This window comes from Macrobrachium rosenbergii, chromosome 8 (genome assembly GCF_040412425.1).
Source record: "Macrobrachium rosenbergii isolate ZJJX-2024 chromosome 8, ASM4041242v1, whole genome shotgun sequence".
Classification (NCBI taxonomy): Eukaryota; Metazoa; Arthropoda; class Malacostraca; order Decapoda; family Palaemonidae; genus Macrobrachium; species Macrobrachium rosenbergii.
The window spans coordinates 55,569,665-55,586,097 of record NC_089748.1 but is presented as its reverse complement, the minus strand read 5'-3'; the positions used below and the strand labels follow the sequence as shown (position 1 = coordinate 55,586,097).

Here is a 16,433-nt window from a genome sequence, read left to right as displayed (position 1 = left end):
GTCACCTACCATTGCATTTAAATCACCTAGCACAACTGCCCTTTCATGTTCTTCAAACCTGGCAAGACAAAGATTCAAACTCTTCCAGTGGAATGATTTTGTAATTGTATTTCAAGTTTGGTTGAGCATTTAATTCTACATGCACATTTTACTTGATATGATGTTAGGTTGAACACCTCTCACTTGCTTATAGGCCTATGTGTGTAACCAAAGACTGTGAAGCGATAGATGTGAAAATTATACAGGTATATGAATATTAGGCATTTGAACAGACCCTGTATAGCGTTTGAAGAAAAGTTTTGCGGAATCTAGTAAACCATACCAACGTCAGTTTTATTAGAGAGATTTGAACCCAATGTTTAGGATATTGTGTTAGCATGTTACAACCAATATCTAAGTTATCCATGACGGTTATAAGATGAAATTTAGCTTTGTAAATTTCTTTAGAAATGGTGAGTTATTACATAGGGAAAAATCACATTTAACAATGAAAAGGTTGAGTTTAATTTTATTGGTCAAATGCATGCATTTTGCTTGCTGTTCTAGAATACTGTTCTTGGAAATAGGAAATAAAAAATCTTCACCTTCCAGTAGCTCAAAAGGAAATTTTTACTGTAAGAGCCCAGCAGTTGCTGTATAGGAAGTATATACGCAAACATTATCAACTGAAAATCCAACACTTAGGAAAAATCATTTTAAAAAGGACACAATACAGTTTTATCAAAAATGCACTTTTGGATGTAAAATTATGCAGGTTTGTAAATAGTGTAAAATTTATTTATATTCTTGTGCATGCAAGGCTTTATGGACCTATTATCAAGTGGAATTAAGCGATCCTACACTGGGCCTGTCCCCCATGCCTCAGCACCTGAGGTTGCACGAGGTCGTTCGCATAGTACACCCTCACCAGCACATCTCCTTCATCCTTCAGTTGGACCAAATTATGGCACTCATCTTGAAGTGCCAAGTCTAACCACTGATAGTTCAGGAAGACTTGTTTGGAGAAGGCATTCAGCTGGTATAGGCAAGTTCTTAGAAGAGTGAAGCATTGGTAGAATTCAAAAATATTTTGTTGGACAGTAATAACTAGCTCTAGGATATTTTGGCTTCTTGAGTAAAAGTCTTCTGAATATAAAATTAAAATTTACACGCGGATTAGTCCAGATTTTGCATTTACCCCTTAGGAACGTTGATCTTAGTAAGTACTGTACCATACCAAATTACTTCTAGAAATTAACTAATCAGGGTTGTGTAGTTAGGACATGATAGGTATTTAAAGTTTGTTTTATAGTAATTTTTCCAGTTGTATTTCCTATTTCACATATGGAGTAAATGTATATTGTGCTAATAGGGAAAATAAAGAAGTATATACCATATGCAAAAAATTCTGAAAATATATTGAACTGTGAGTAATCAAGAGTGGTCGTGCTTCCTTCCCTCTCCTATTTTCGTCTTTTTGTAGGGTTTGAACTCTTTCTCCAGGTGGTAGCTCTCTCTCTCTCTCTCTCTCTCTCTCTCTCTCTCTCTCTCTCTCTCTCTCTCTCTCTCTCTCTCTCTCTCTCTCTCTCTCTCTCTCCAGATTGTGGTAGACTTTGGTATTGCTAGTTTCATACTCTATTTACTTTGTAGTTCCTTGAATTTTCACTCTAGTCACTTTGAACACCATGTTTCCCCTTTTTCTGTAATTATTGTCTGCCCTGAATTTTCTTATTCTTTATCTTAAATTCATCCACTTTATCAGTGTTGCATTGATTGCTGTTATTGTGGCTATTTTGTCCTTCAGTGTTGACATGCTCACAAGTCTTTTCTCTTGTAATATTGCAAAGTTTTGTCCACTTTTGATGTGCTCTGAAGTGTTGTGTTGCATTCAGTAATTCATATGCACAATATATTTTTAATTGCAGTATCATATGCAAATTTTGATTTTATTTGATGTAGATTATTCTTTTGTGAACATGGTTTTTATTTTTCAAATATTCTGAAGTATTGCTTCCCTAACTTTTAAGCTAATTTGTGAACAAGTAACATTGTTTTTAAGATTCCCTGAAAAATTTAAAAACTGTTAATAATAGTTATAACAAATATGAGCCAACAGTTTTACCTTGTAGTTTCAGACACTTGAAATATTGTGCTATGCCTGTTTCTGTGTTTTGTGGATGACAAAGCAACCAACATACTGTACATTTACACATACACACACACACACACACACACACACACACACACACACACACACAAAAGTAATGCTAGCACATTTTATTAGTTTGTTTTTGGTAATAGACTTTATTTCATTTATTTATAATGCACTCTTTCAGCTACATACACCAGGACTTGTATGATGGACCACACTCTCCCTCATCACATTTATAATGTTGCATTACACTTAAATATAACAAGATGGAATCCTCATCTTCTCTCATGAACATTTGTTTTTACATATTGTTACCAGTTGAGTATTTCTTGTTGAATGTATACAATACTGTTTATGCTGTCCCCCTTCATGTCTGACCTTCACAGGGTTTCAGCACTGTATTTGAGTGACTTTTTTTAGGTTATTGTCTCTGTGTCAGTCTCCACAGTTCACTTCTGTACCTATTTCTTTTGTGCTAACTATAGAAAATACAGTAACATCTGTAAGTACAATATTTATACAGTACTATCATCTGATATGAATGGTCACATTAGCTTGATTCTGTAGAGTATAGTGGATGAGACAATGTAATAGTAATAATTTAAAGCTAAAATAGGGACTTTTGGATATAGTTTTTAGGGTACCATTGGAGCAAAAAATCTGATTCTCTTTTCATGATAAAGATATGAAATTCTGACCTGGTTTATTTAGTAAGTGCTCCAAGTGTTAGATATAGCTGTTGCTTCTGTGTTTTACTCAGTGCTTCCACATTCGCAGCCACCTTTCTGATGAACATTGAGATTAAGATCATAACATCCAGTTTTCAGACATCATTTTATTCATGCATCAAACACCTGTACATTGCTGTCTTATGAAAATCTGTTCTGATGATTTACTTCCCTTTTTTCTGTTCTGTTTAACTATCAATTTTCCATTTTCTTTTCTTCTGACCATCCATTTTCCCTGACAGTGGAGGAGGGCGGGGCTTCTACGCCCACCCCCACGCCCACAACTCTTGGTGAACCACCCAAATTTGGACGCTTCTTGAACGTGCCGGGGGCTGGCGGTGTTGGTGGTGGTGGAACTACCGAGGGTAACAACCCAACCCCTTTTCTGAAATTATCCGGGAGATCTATGATGATTCAGTCATCAGTATTAGATATTTTTCTAGGATTGAAATAAAAATCGATCCACAGTTGATGAAAGCTGGTCATAGTTAAGAATATTTTCACCTTAAGCTTTCAGAAACAAGTTTCCTGGCCTGTTTTAATAAATTGCGTAAATGGTGTTATTTTTATTTCAAAGTTTATATTGACCAAATATGATATGATTTGGATGTTTAAGAGTGACTATTAGTCTATTCATGAATGCAATGAAAATCTATTGAAAAAACTGTTAATAATAATGTTCCCAAAGTTGTAGTTGCCTAATTGATAATGCTGCATGAATTACTGCATTGCACTAAAGCTTTTTTTCTTTATTTGCAATGTTTAGGACCAGGAATATTCACAGCACTGAATCTCCCCAATAATTTTATGAAAAGTACATAAAGATGTGCTTCTCATTTTAACTTTTGGCAGAAATATGCTGAAAACTTTCTGTTTTCTCTGAACCAGAAAATGGAAAATATGCGTGAAACTAATATCTCAAAAGGGCTAGAAATAAACTGCTTTTACCCTGTGTGCACTGCATGACATTGGCTTCTATCATCATTCTCCTCAGGCACACCATGTGTATTTTGTGCATTAACATTGTGTAGACTAATCTCATGGTAATTTTATCATATGTACCTTAAATATCTGCTCTATATATATTTATATATTGTTTGTATATATATTTGTTTGGTAATCAATTTGAGTATTGTTCAATATCATGTTGATACTTTTAAGTATACTGTAGGATATGTATGGTATTAGAGTTGCTTTACATACGTGTAGCTTTCGAAGTGTTTCAAGTGATAAAGATGTTATACTTGAAATCTTAATATTTTGTAGTTTGCATGCAGACAGTACTGTCTTTAGAGATAAGAATTTCTATAATTGTTATTTTGCAAGCTTTTAAAGTGTTTTGAAGTTATCACATCTTGTCCTGGTATGCTATGTAACCTGGCAACTTTTACTTTAGTACTAGCTCTCTTTTTTTACCACTTTGTGAAAGCCATATATAAATGGGCCTTTTCCCTTAAGTTGGAATCTTGATTGTTTGCTAACATTACATCCCTCAACAATTTTTTGACAGGGATGTTGCACAGTGGCATTTTAAACATATGTTTTATCTACTTTCACCTTTCATAAAATATCCCATTTGTGTAGATTTTAACACGGTAACAAAATAAATTATCTTTATTTAAGCTGTCTGTCCTTTTGGTGCTGTTGATTTTATTTGTTAATTTTTGTTTCTTTGTTTTTTCTCTCCCCTTGTCTGGCTATGATTACCCAGGCTTGGGCTCAGGCTTCTTCAAAGCCTTATCCTTTTCAGGCGGCAATAACAGCGCCAGTGTCATCTCTCACCCTGAGGGTGCTATGGAACAGTCTCCATCCACTGGATCCATTACCCGAAATCAGAGTGGAAATAACTTGGAAGGGAATGGAAATGAACACAAGGTAAAATGTTCAATCATTATGAAGTTGTAGTTATGGAAGTACAGTAGTGCTATATTACAAAAGTAAGGTATGGCAAAGGTATTAGTAAAATTTGAATAACATAACACATTTTTGAAATATTATTATTTCCAAAGTACAGTACAGTACTTGTATACTTTAATGTTTTTTGCAAACTACAGGATATATAAAACTTAAAAATTCCACAATTCATAGAAATAATCTAGTCACTCAGTGTCCTTGTAGTACTATATGATTTGTAATTCATAAAACATATGTTCAGTGTAACAAATTCTAAAAAATTACACTAACATTTTTGCCATACATTACTACTGGTGATGTTTGGAGGGATTACCTATATAAAAATAATTGTAGCAGTTAATTATAAAATCCCAACTTTGATTTTTATTACAGTGTTAATTTGTATCTAGGTATCCATCGAATGTATTTTAGCCTTTAAAATGCTGTACTCTGTTTGCAGGGAAACACTCACTTTATGAGAAAAATTCCACCTGGTGCTGAAGCTTCAAACATTTTGGTTGGAGAAGTACCTTTCTTGGAGAAACCGGCCACAGTTTTTGTCCGTCTAACTCAGGCTGCAAACCTTGGAAATCTAACTGAGGTTCCAGTTCCCACAAGGTTCTTGTATATCATCATGGGGCCCACTGTAAGTAAACAGATGTTTGTTGCACTTAATTTCATAATCCACTGACTATATGGTAGCTGTTAGTTAGTCAGCTTCATGGATAGAAATGAAGTCTAAATCCAGTCGTCTTGAGTCATAGGACAATTATCTTGCTCCAAAGTGGGCAAAGCAGATCTGTAAAGCACACCAGAGTAGTGATTTGTATTCCCATTAGATGTCAAGAAACCATATTAACCCTTGTAAGAGATTGCCTGACTTGTCATATTTCTTTTGGAAATATGTCCTTGGGAGATACATTAGGAATCTGGGTAAACTGTTAAAAGTTCTGATCTCACTGTCTAACAGTGGAGTAGGTATGCAGCAGACTATATACACTTCTCAGAAGTATTTACTATACAGCTCCTTGGTTATACTGTACTGTATTAGAAACATTTTACTCTCACTGCTGGTAGCAGTATAACAGTAAGTGTTGCTGTAAAAAAATTTGTTGCAAAATACCCAACAGCTCAGTAGTAGGAATCAGTCAGTATAACAGTAAAATTCAATTAAATCAGTACTGTAGTAATTATGAAAAGTTTTGAAATTCTTTACTGTAATTTATCTTTATTAGTTATGAAAAGTTTTGAAATACTGTACTGTAATTGCTCATTTCATTATGCTTGTACACTTCAGCCAATTTCAGTGAAACTAAAATAAAATAATTCAGATAAGTTTTTAATTATTAACCATAAAGACCTTAGAAATTTTACATATTTTATGGGTCATTTTGAGATATATTAGCTACAAAAGAAGGTATGGGGAGGGGGTGTTTTTGATGTATCACAATTTGATAACCTTTTCTTACAATGCTCAGTTTTAATGGCTACCCAAATCTGAGCTTTGTAGGGATGTTTGCAATCAAAACAAGATGACATCACAATTTAAGATTAAATTGAGCAGTGTACTCATGGTATTCAAGTAGTGCACTCATGTTAATCAAGCATTGCACTCATGGTACTCTTGGCATGAACATTGCATTTTTTCTTCACCTTCCATCTAAAACTTGATATGAGAGATGTATGTTAATTACTTCTAATATTTTGTGTAAATTGATTTGCTGGTGAATATCCATTTTGAGATTTGTCCAAAGATAATGCTACTAGATTTACAAACTTGCATTGCAGGTGAAAAATTTCAACACAAACAAAGTCAGTCATATGTTCTTTGTTATAAACATCTATCAGAACCATATTGGACTAATTGCAGAGCTGCAATACATTTTAAGTACTACAAGGAGTAAAGTACTCTGTATAAGTGTTAAGATGAAATATGGCTTCTAAACCTTGCCTTCACAGCAAGAGTTATCTTCAGTCGATGATTTGGTGATTATAGTCTGTGCATTCTTGATTAGCTGAAAGAAGAAAATTGAGTTTGATATTAAACATAAGTATATTTATTCATATAGTCTCCCAGAGGTAAGAGTATCATTTATTGAGTTTAGTACCTACATACAGATTGGCTTTTTTATCAATGAAAATTATGGAACCATTGACTAAATTTGTTGAATGTTATTAAAACTAAGAATATTCATAAATATGTTCTTTACAAAAGTTAGACTTAATAATTTAATTTATCTTTTGGAGTTATTTTCTTCTGATACACTTGAATATAATTCACATGCAAAAGCAAAATACAGTGCTTTATCTCATCTTTGATATTGTGATAGAAAAATTGTGAAAATACATGTAAATGTTGCTCAGATTTGATCTAAACATGAATAAAGTAGGCATTTTATGTATAAATTAAGGAAGTAGTCATTAGTACTGTATAATATGTATAAATGCCATTACAGTAAACAAAAATCATAATCTAAATAGTTTTTGACTGAAAATGAGGCTTTTCCGGTGGACAAACCAATTAAATGTACACCACATTACTGTATTAATGCACATCACAGTTTTTTTTTGTTTTTTGTGCTTCTAGGGTGGTCTTCCTAGGTATCATGAAATTGGACGAGCTATGGCAACTCTCTTAAGTGATGAAGTTTTCCATGATGTTGCTTATAAAGCGAAGAATAGAAGTCATCTCTTGGCTGGTATAGATGAGTTTTTGGATGCTGTAACGGTCCTACCACCTGGAGAGTGGGATCCAGCTATCAGGTAAATTAACATTAATAAAAACTGAGTTAATAACATTATCTTTACTTAGCCACAAAAGGGAGACAAGCACTAACCAAAGACAAACCATTTCCTATCTCATGTATTTCTCAGTCCAAATTTAGTTTTTATTTGTAGATTAAATATTAGTATTATGACAGCTTTTTGCAGTTATTTGAAAACAGTGACGTGTTTTGACAAATATATTTTGGAAAAGGGACAGAGTAATAGTAGTTTGGATATTATTCACCTCTGTAAAAAAAAATATAGAGCAAAGAAGGATTTCATCCTTACATTATGATAATTTACAGAATGCTAAGGTTCTTGGCAAGAGTGTGTTTGGAAGATTAAAGATTGCAATGAGAAAGGAGCAGCAGCAGCAGTTAACAAGAAAAGTAGGACTAGAAGACTACTTTCAACCCTCTTATTCTTTGAAAATATAGTTGTGAGTTTGTTGTTTATTACATGTGTAGATTAAAATGCAACTTTATTATACAGGATTGAACCACCAGCTGCCATCCCATCCCAGCAGCCCCGAAAAGCCAAGAAGGATCAACCTCCTGTTGTTATTGATGAAGAGGAGGAAGAACGAAGGATCAGAGAAGAAGCTGGCCTCACTCGAACAGGAAGACTCTTTGGAGGCTTTGTAAATGATTTAAAAAGAAAGAAGCCGTGGTACCTCAGTGATTTCGTTGATGGTATTTCAGTCCAGTCTGTTGCCTCATTCTTTTTCCTCTACTTTGCTTGTCTGACTCCTATCATCACGTTTGGTGGTCTTCTTGGTGAAGCTACTGAAAATCGTATTGCTGCCATGGAGTCCCTTGTTTCTGGTTTAATTTGTGGCGTGGTTTACGGCTTCTTCTCTGGTCAGCCATTGACAATCTTAGGGTCAACTGGGCCTGTGTTAGTCTTTGAAAGTATACTCTACGAATTCTGCAAGTAAGTGATAGCTAGTTGATATAAAGTGGTTGAGAAAGTGTTCATGAATAATTAAATGCATATTGCTAGAATAAAATATCATTTCAATGCCTGTTATGAATTTAAAGTGTTCATGAAATTCAGTACACATTGCGTGAGTACACTACCGTGGCAGTACCGAGTTATATAAAGTTCACTAGATCAAGATAATTGTCTTTTCAGATCTATGGAATGGGACTATCTATCATTCCGACTGTGGATTGGTTTGTGGTGCGGAACCATTCTCATAATTCTTGTTGCAGTGGATGCATCAGCCCTTGTGTGTTACATTACCCGTTTCACTGAAGAAAACTTTGCTACTTTAATTGCATTTATTTTCATATATAAGGTAAGGAATAAGGCTAATGTTTCTAGATTAATGTCATTTGGTGGTTGTGGAGAGATGCGTTGTTTTGAAAGTGTTTTTACCTAGATAAGATTAAAAGTAAGGTTACAAGGATTAAATTTAACCAGGAAGGTGGATCACGTGTACCATGCGAGGTGCACTATGGCACCATCCCTTACAGGCTACAAGCTATCTTCAGGTTATCTTAACTTCTTCCACTCATGGATCATTCATCTCTGCTTCAATCTTCCACATTCAGCAAATCCTCAAAATACTCATTTCATTGATCCAGGACTCTATTCTCTTAAGAAAGCATCTCTCTATTCACCTCACTTTCTGAGACCTGTTCACTCATTAACCTTTCTCTCTACAATTTACTTCCATTTCAAGGAACTTACCATCTCAAAACATGTATGTATGTATGTATGTATGTATATGCATTTGTGTTGAGGTTTATTGTTGAAAGGTACATGCCTAAGTGTCTTCATGCAATTATATATCATCTTCCAAGGAGCCCAGATTGTTTATGTCAGATACAAACCATACAACCATGTTTTTGTACTAAGATATAGTTGCATTTAATATTTTTTTCTGAGATTTGAAGCTCAAATTGTCTGCCCAGCATTTCTGTACAGTATTCAGGTTGACAGTAAATGCTGTGGAAATTTAATTAAAATGTGATGTAGACCTTTTATTAATTGGTAGGTTACAAAAGAAAGTATCATATATAATACTAGCTGTATACTGTACCAGTAGTCTTATCTGTTTGGCAGTATGCCACATTTATGTTTATCTCTGAATTGGAAAAATTCAACAATCTATTTTTCCCAATGCAACACTTAACTGTAATATTACATTGTACAGTAGTCTTCTCAAATAACCACAAATATGCTCTAAGTATGTAAGAAGTAGACATTAATGTATTTAGTTTTATATCAGTTATGTATTCTTTTACAGACAATTAAAAGGTATCATTTGATGGAATAGCAAAATAATCAAAGTAACTGTCATAATTTTTTAACCATTCATTGTTTTTCATTGCAAGGCTGTTGAGAAAGTGGTCAAGATTGGTTCAAAATACCCTATGGAAACAAGGGTCGACCTACCCAGAAATTGCAAGTGCATACCAGGAGAGCCAGAAATATGGCCTGACGATGTCAACTGGACTGTTGTTGACTGGCATGAGTGCCATGATGTGAGTTTATTTTGTATTAGATTTTGCAAATATAAAATTGCTGTCAGAAATGATACACCAAGCACAAATGTATGCATTTAATATCCTCCGGTTTAAGTAGCCGAGTATCTACAGATTTTCACTGTGTTTTCAGATCTATAATGGAACCCTTGTTGGTGATCGATGTGACCACTATTATCCTGATGTGTATCTGCTGTCCCTCATTCTCTTCTTTGGAACTTTCTTGGTGTCTTTCTATTTGAAGGACTTCAAGACTGCAACCTTCTTCCCAACAAAGGTAAGAATATTACAGTAACATACAGTTGTTCATTACTCGTTTCACTAATCTGGCTATTTTGAAATGCTTAAAATATTTACTAGTCTTAATTACATTATATGAAGACCCATCAGGTTATACAAAATGAAGAAAGACAAATTGAATGAAATTTTTGTTTTTACCAATTCTGTCAGGTTTTCCTTTAGGTGCTGTATGGGTTAATGGTCACTTTTCGCATGAGTGCTCCAGGTTTTCTTCCAGGATCTGTCAAGACATATGATTAACCTGCAATAATAAATCTCCTATAACATCAATTTTTTATCAAAATTTATGTGAATTTTTATCATGTTATGATAATTATTAATATAATTGTTTATTACCTCGATAAAATCAACATTAAAAACCTATATCGACAAAATCTATAATAGACCATTCAAATTCATCTAGGTATTACTGTGCTGACTGTCCCTCTTACCCAGGTGTTACTACGCTGACTGTCCCTTTTATTCAGACATTTCTTGTGGTGACTGTTCCATTTCTCCAGGTATTACTGTGTTGACTGTCCCATTTACCCAGATATTACTGTACTGTCTGCCCCTTATATCCAGGTATTACTGTGATGACTGTCCCTTTTATACAGATATTATTGTGGTGACTGTCCATTTTATCCAGACATTACTGTGGTGCCTGTCCCATTTATCCAGACATCACAGTGTACTGTGCTGTCTGTCCCTTTTATCCGGGTATTACTGTTTTGACTGTGGTGACTGTCTATTTTGTCCAGACATTACAGTCGACTCTTGTTAAGCCGGTCCCCATTAATCCAGACATCAGATAAGACGGACACTGAAGAAGGTCAGCCAATTTAAAATACTTAATGTTTAACCACAATTTAAGATAGTTACTGTTCCTCCACTTGTCATTTACTGTTTTCCTTTTTATTTACCAAAGGTAAATAAAAAACTTTTCATTTATATTTTTATTTTATATACTGTTCTTATTTATACCGTACTAAACTGAAATACCTCTAACTTGTAAACAATTTAACTCACGCACAGTATGTACCGTCATTAAGAAATGCTATTGTCTGGAACGGTAGGAAGTATTGTAGCCAATCACTGAGCATTAACAGTTTTACCTATCTGCTGCCCAACTGGTAGCTAAATTACAATGCTTTGTATGTTTTTTAGGAAAGAAAAGACATGACAAAGGTACACTTTACTGACAAAGGTACACTTTACAAAGACAAAAGCTGAGTTACTGAACAATGTGTTTACGTGGTAAATGATGTGAGAGAGATAGAAAGAGAATTGCCAGTTGTCTCTATGCAGCGTAACTCTATCTGTGCTCATGTTGCAAATGACAGAGAGAGAGAGAGAGAAAAAAAATTGCCAGTTCCCTATACTGTATGCAGTGCAGTTCTATTCTCGAGAGATTAAAGAGAAGAATTTTGTTTTAAAGTTATGTCAACACAGCATTACTAAATACCTTCTGAAGCAAAAAAAAATACACACACACACACACATATATATATATATATATATATATATATATATATAAATTGCTGAAGAATCTCTGAACCAACAAATTTGCACTCAAAGTAATAAGAAGGAATTCATTCTTATTCTTCATGTAATCAGTAAAATACATACACTATTGAAAACTACGTATTGTATTCAGAACACACGCACTTATGTCATCATCAGCCTCTCTGAGCAAAAGCTCTTTCTCAGACAAAATACAGCTAAAACCAGATTGGCTGGCTGGTTTCCATGGAGATCTGCTAGCCAGTGACAGCCCTCTACTTCTGTTCTATTTATAGACATATGTTGTGGCGGCACTAAGTTTGAACGTTGCCATGATTGTGATTATTTGACTGCCGATGGCAAAAATTACTCAATAATTTGCCCTATATAATTATTTCTTCAGGAAAACATGAATTTAACAATAATTTTAACTTGTCGTGGTGATGCGTCATCACTTGTGAATCCTATTCCCGGACCGTCCTCAGATTTACGACTGCAAACTGATGATGACGTCAGTAACAATAAAAAACAACCCTCTCCAAGATGGATATGATGAAACGTATCTTATAGTCTTACTCAGTGTTAAAATTCACAAGTTGAATTACAGTTATTTTGATCATGTATATTTTTGTGTTTTACAGAATTGTTTTGTTGAAAACAAAATGTGTTAGTGAACGTATGGTCTTAACTGTCCCACTATTTTATTACAGATGATCTTAATCATCTCACATTTATTTAACAGTATATTAACATAGATAATAATAAGCTATAGTGAATAAATAACTAAAATGAAAAAAAACATGAAAAAGGAAAAAAATCTTACTTTTCATTTTAGAGGCTCCACTTCTTTTTACTTAACAATTATGCGTTCATATCTCGGCTTAGGCATTTACATATGCGGCTGAATTCTGTCATTTTTATCACGTTTTATTCTTCATTTTTCATCTTTTACCATGAGATTTAATCCAAACGTTTCTACATTGGTTTATTATTCATACTCTTTATAAAAATAATGAAATACAGTATATTTATAGGTATATATAGATATCGCCGATTAAACCAGGCTATCAGCTAAGACAGACACCCTGGCCCCCCTATTACTGTAGTCCGTCTTAACGAGAGTCGACTGTACTGTCCCACTTATCTAATATTACTGTGGTGGCTGTCCCATTTATTCAGGTATTTTTGTGCTGACTGTCCCTTTTATCCAGGTGGTATTACTATGGTGACTGTCCCATTTATCCAGGTATTACTGGACTGCCTGTCCTTATTATCCAAGGATTACTGTACTGACTGCCCATTTTATCCAAGTATTACTGTGGTGACTGTCCCTTTTATCCAGGTATTACTGTGGTGACTGTCTAAACTTGATACAGAATTATTAATCACACGAAAGAAAAGCATTTTCAATAATATATTTCCATGGTATCATGTACATGAAATGAGGTATGATAAACCCATTGTTTATTTAACACATGAAATGAGGTATGATAAACCCATTGTTTATTTAACACATGAAATGAGGTATGATAAACCCATTGTTTATTTAACACATGAAATGAGGTATGATAAACCTGTAGAGTTTATTCACCACATAAAGTACAAAGGTAAGGAAGAAGGGGAAGTGGACGGGGGTACAGTTATGAAACCTACCCTATTATCTAAGTTGGGTCAAATGATGACCAGGTGCCAAATTTTGTCTAGATTGGTCAAGTGGTTCGGATTTCTATAGTGCACTAAGATTAAACATACAAACATTTATATATTATATATATATATATATATATATATATATATATATATTATATATATATTTATTTGTATTACTTGTATCTTTGTGATTACATGTGCTTTTGAATTTATAAATTAAATATATCTTACAATTTGGTTTGCCATTTAATCACAGGATTAATAATCATAAGTGTGTTTAAAAATAATTTATTTTAATTCTTAACAGGTTCGTCAGTTCATCAGTGACTTTGCTGTCATTATTGCCATCATTTCAATGTCAGGATTAGACTTTGCTATTGGAATCCACACACCAAAATTAGAAGTGCCTGAGAATTTTGCACCCACCTGGGAAGGCCGTGGATGGTTGATCCCTCCATTCAACCGTAAGATATAAATTTTTCAGTACACACTAGATTTTGCATTACTTAACTTTTCTTTTATTTTAGAGATGTTTACTGTGAAAGATAGGTCATTTTAGCTTCATCATTACAGACACTCTTAGTTTGACTAAGTTCCATTTGTACAACTCAGTTGATAAGCAAATTTGTTAGTAAGCTATTTTGCTTATGTGTTCATTTTATTTACAAATTTAAATAATGATAAATTCATTGTCACCATCTGAGTTATCCATCAGGGGCAGAGGAGATTTTGGGGATTAGAGGGAGGGTGCAAACCCCTGAGTAGCAGAGGTGGAGGGTTGAAGAACTTTCAGAGACTAGGAGGTTAACACACACACACACACACATACATAAGAACGGTAGTGGAATTGGCTGATTGGCAATTAGAGCCTAAATATGTTTGTCTTCTTAAAAAAAAATAAAAAGCTGTCCATAGAAAGGCAATAGAAATACTGTATTGTTATTTATATGGTATGGCATACAAAAATTTAGAAATCTCTACACCATCCAAATATAGTGCTGACTTGAGCTTAAGCATACTTAATGTTTAACTCAGGTTGAAAACTTAAGTAAATATGTAATGTTATTTGTTCACTAATAAAACACAGTTAAACTAATCACATGTATCAAAACTTGGATTAAAATAACCATACACAATGCAGGGAAGAAAGAGGGGTAGAGACATTCATACAGTTTCTTATGGAACATTCTCATGTACAGTTCTTATGCTGTGTACAGTACTCACTGGGAGAAGAGCTGGTCATAAGTCCAAGCGATCATTAAACAGATATGTTATCAAGTGAGGAGTGTCAGTATACTTGACCTGTGTTTTATATTGTGTCGCTCATTTTCCAGTGTTGATAGTTTTTTTTTTTATCTTCCACAACAGATAACCCTTGGTGGTCAGCCTTAGTTGCTGTGGTTCCGGCCTTACTTGCTTGTATTCTTATCTTTATGGACCAGCAAATTACAGCTGTTATTGTCAACAGAAAAGAACACAAGTTGAAAGTAAGTATCAATATAAGAAAGCCTTCATATCATACTGGCAGCAGCTGATCTGTAATTAGTGAGACAGAAGTATCTACCATACTGAAAAAATATCACATTTTGTATTTATATTATACACTTACTAAGATTAATATGTTTCGTTTCCATTTTGCAGAAAGGTGGTGGATATCACTTGGATTTGTTTATTGTTGCAGTCCTCATCATAATTAACTCTATCATGGGTCTTCCTTGGTTTGTAGCTGCCACTGTACTTTCTATAAATCATGTTAACTCACTAAAATTAGAATCAGAATGTGCTGCTCCAGGAGAGAAGCCTCGCTTCTTGGGTGTAAGGTGAGAATTTTCATTTCATTTGAGGATGTGGGCTAATGAAAAGGCATTATTTTCTGTTAAGTTCTAGTTTGCATTAATCCAGCAAGGGATATTTCAAGGGAAGAGATATTTTATGAGAAATATTTTAAAAAAGGTCTGATATTTAAAAGTAGATTCTATTTTCATTATTTTTGATAAACTATTTAATAATTATTGTAAGAAATTGGCTCATATTTCAAATTTTAGGAGGCAGGATATTTATTTTTTGCTAAGAGCTATTGAGCTACTGTATAGAAAATTTCCATGAGAAAGGCTATATAATAATATTTCAATTTCAGTTGAATGCTTGTCTCAGTACTGTAGTCAGGTTCAGAATGTTCAGTAAATTAGAAATAAAATAATAAGCATTAGTTAGTTAATTGGGTGAAAGGTATATATTGCCATCAAAAATTTATGGATTCAGTGATGTATAGTACCACACACAGGAATGAAGATTGAACTGAATGATGATGTTTTAAAATTTTTTCTCAGTATTTTTTGCTCCACCCCTGCAACCAAATGGAATAAAATTATTTATGATAGTTACATGGCTTTCCAGCAAAGACTGCCCAGGAGAAATTGGTTTTTTTATGATTTCCATTTCTTCATTTATCATAATTTCATCCCAGTCCTCTTCCAAAAATGCTATTACCCACTTGTCAAAAGTCAAAGATACTAGTATAAAATACTAGTTATCACATTATGTAAAGTTTAGTGATAATTACAGCAATTAGCAAGTTGTATCTAAAAAACTGTTGTCATCCCGTGCAATATGTGGGCAGATTCCCATATCCCAAGAAAAATAAGTTCTTGCATGTTATTTAAACTATGAGCTGCAAAAGTCATGGGTTTTTATGAAAAAATTAATTTTGTGTACAAAACATTTCTCACAACAGTACTTATTAGCAAAAATCACAAGTTAGGAGGGAAGGATCAAGCTGCTGACAACCCAGACTCTGTAATTGAGACCCAAGGTTCAGGTTCCTTTGATTCTTCTACCTGATATGACAGAATAATTATTAGTACTGCATTATTATTAGTCATGAAATTAGCCATAACATTGTGTTCTTGATTGAAAGAATGAAAACCCATTGATTTTGTTCATCATCTGTATGCTGTAATTATCATATGTAACATTATTTATCCTTAGAAT

At 33.8% G+C, this 16,433-nt stretch overlaps 1 protein-coding gene across 1 annotated transcript in view; it reads left to right on the top strand.

Annotated features, from left to right (window-relative positions):
* The window catches only part of Ndae1 (Na[+]-driven anion exchanger 1), a 63,333-nt gene that overhangs the window by 32,103 nt on the left and 14,797 nt on the right, over positions 1-16,433 (top strand). Inside the window, 12 exon segments of the mRNA XM_067107847.1 lie at positions 800-1,024; positions 3,102-3,224; positions 4,610-4,734; positions 5,213-5,398; positions 7,340-7,515; positions 8,011-8,451; positions 8,653-8,818; positions 9,861-10,010; positions 10,144-10,287; positions 13,750-13,906; positions 14,811-14,929; positions 15,084-15,262. Coding sequence (XP_066963948.1) covers positions 800-1,024; positions 3,102-3,224; positions 4,610-4,734; positions 5,213-5,398; positions 7,340-7,515; positions 8,011-8,451; positions 8,653-8,818; positions 9,861-10,010; positions 10,144-10,287; positions 13,750-13,906; positions 14,811-14,929; positions 15,084-15,262 — 2,191 coding nt within the window.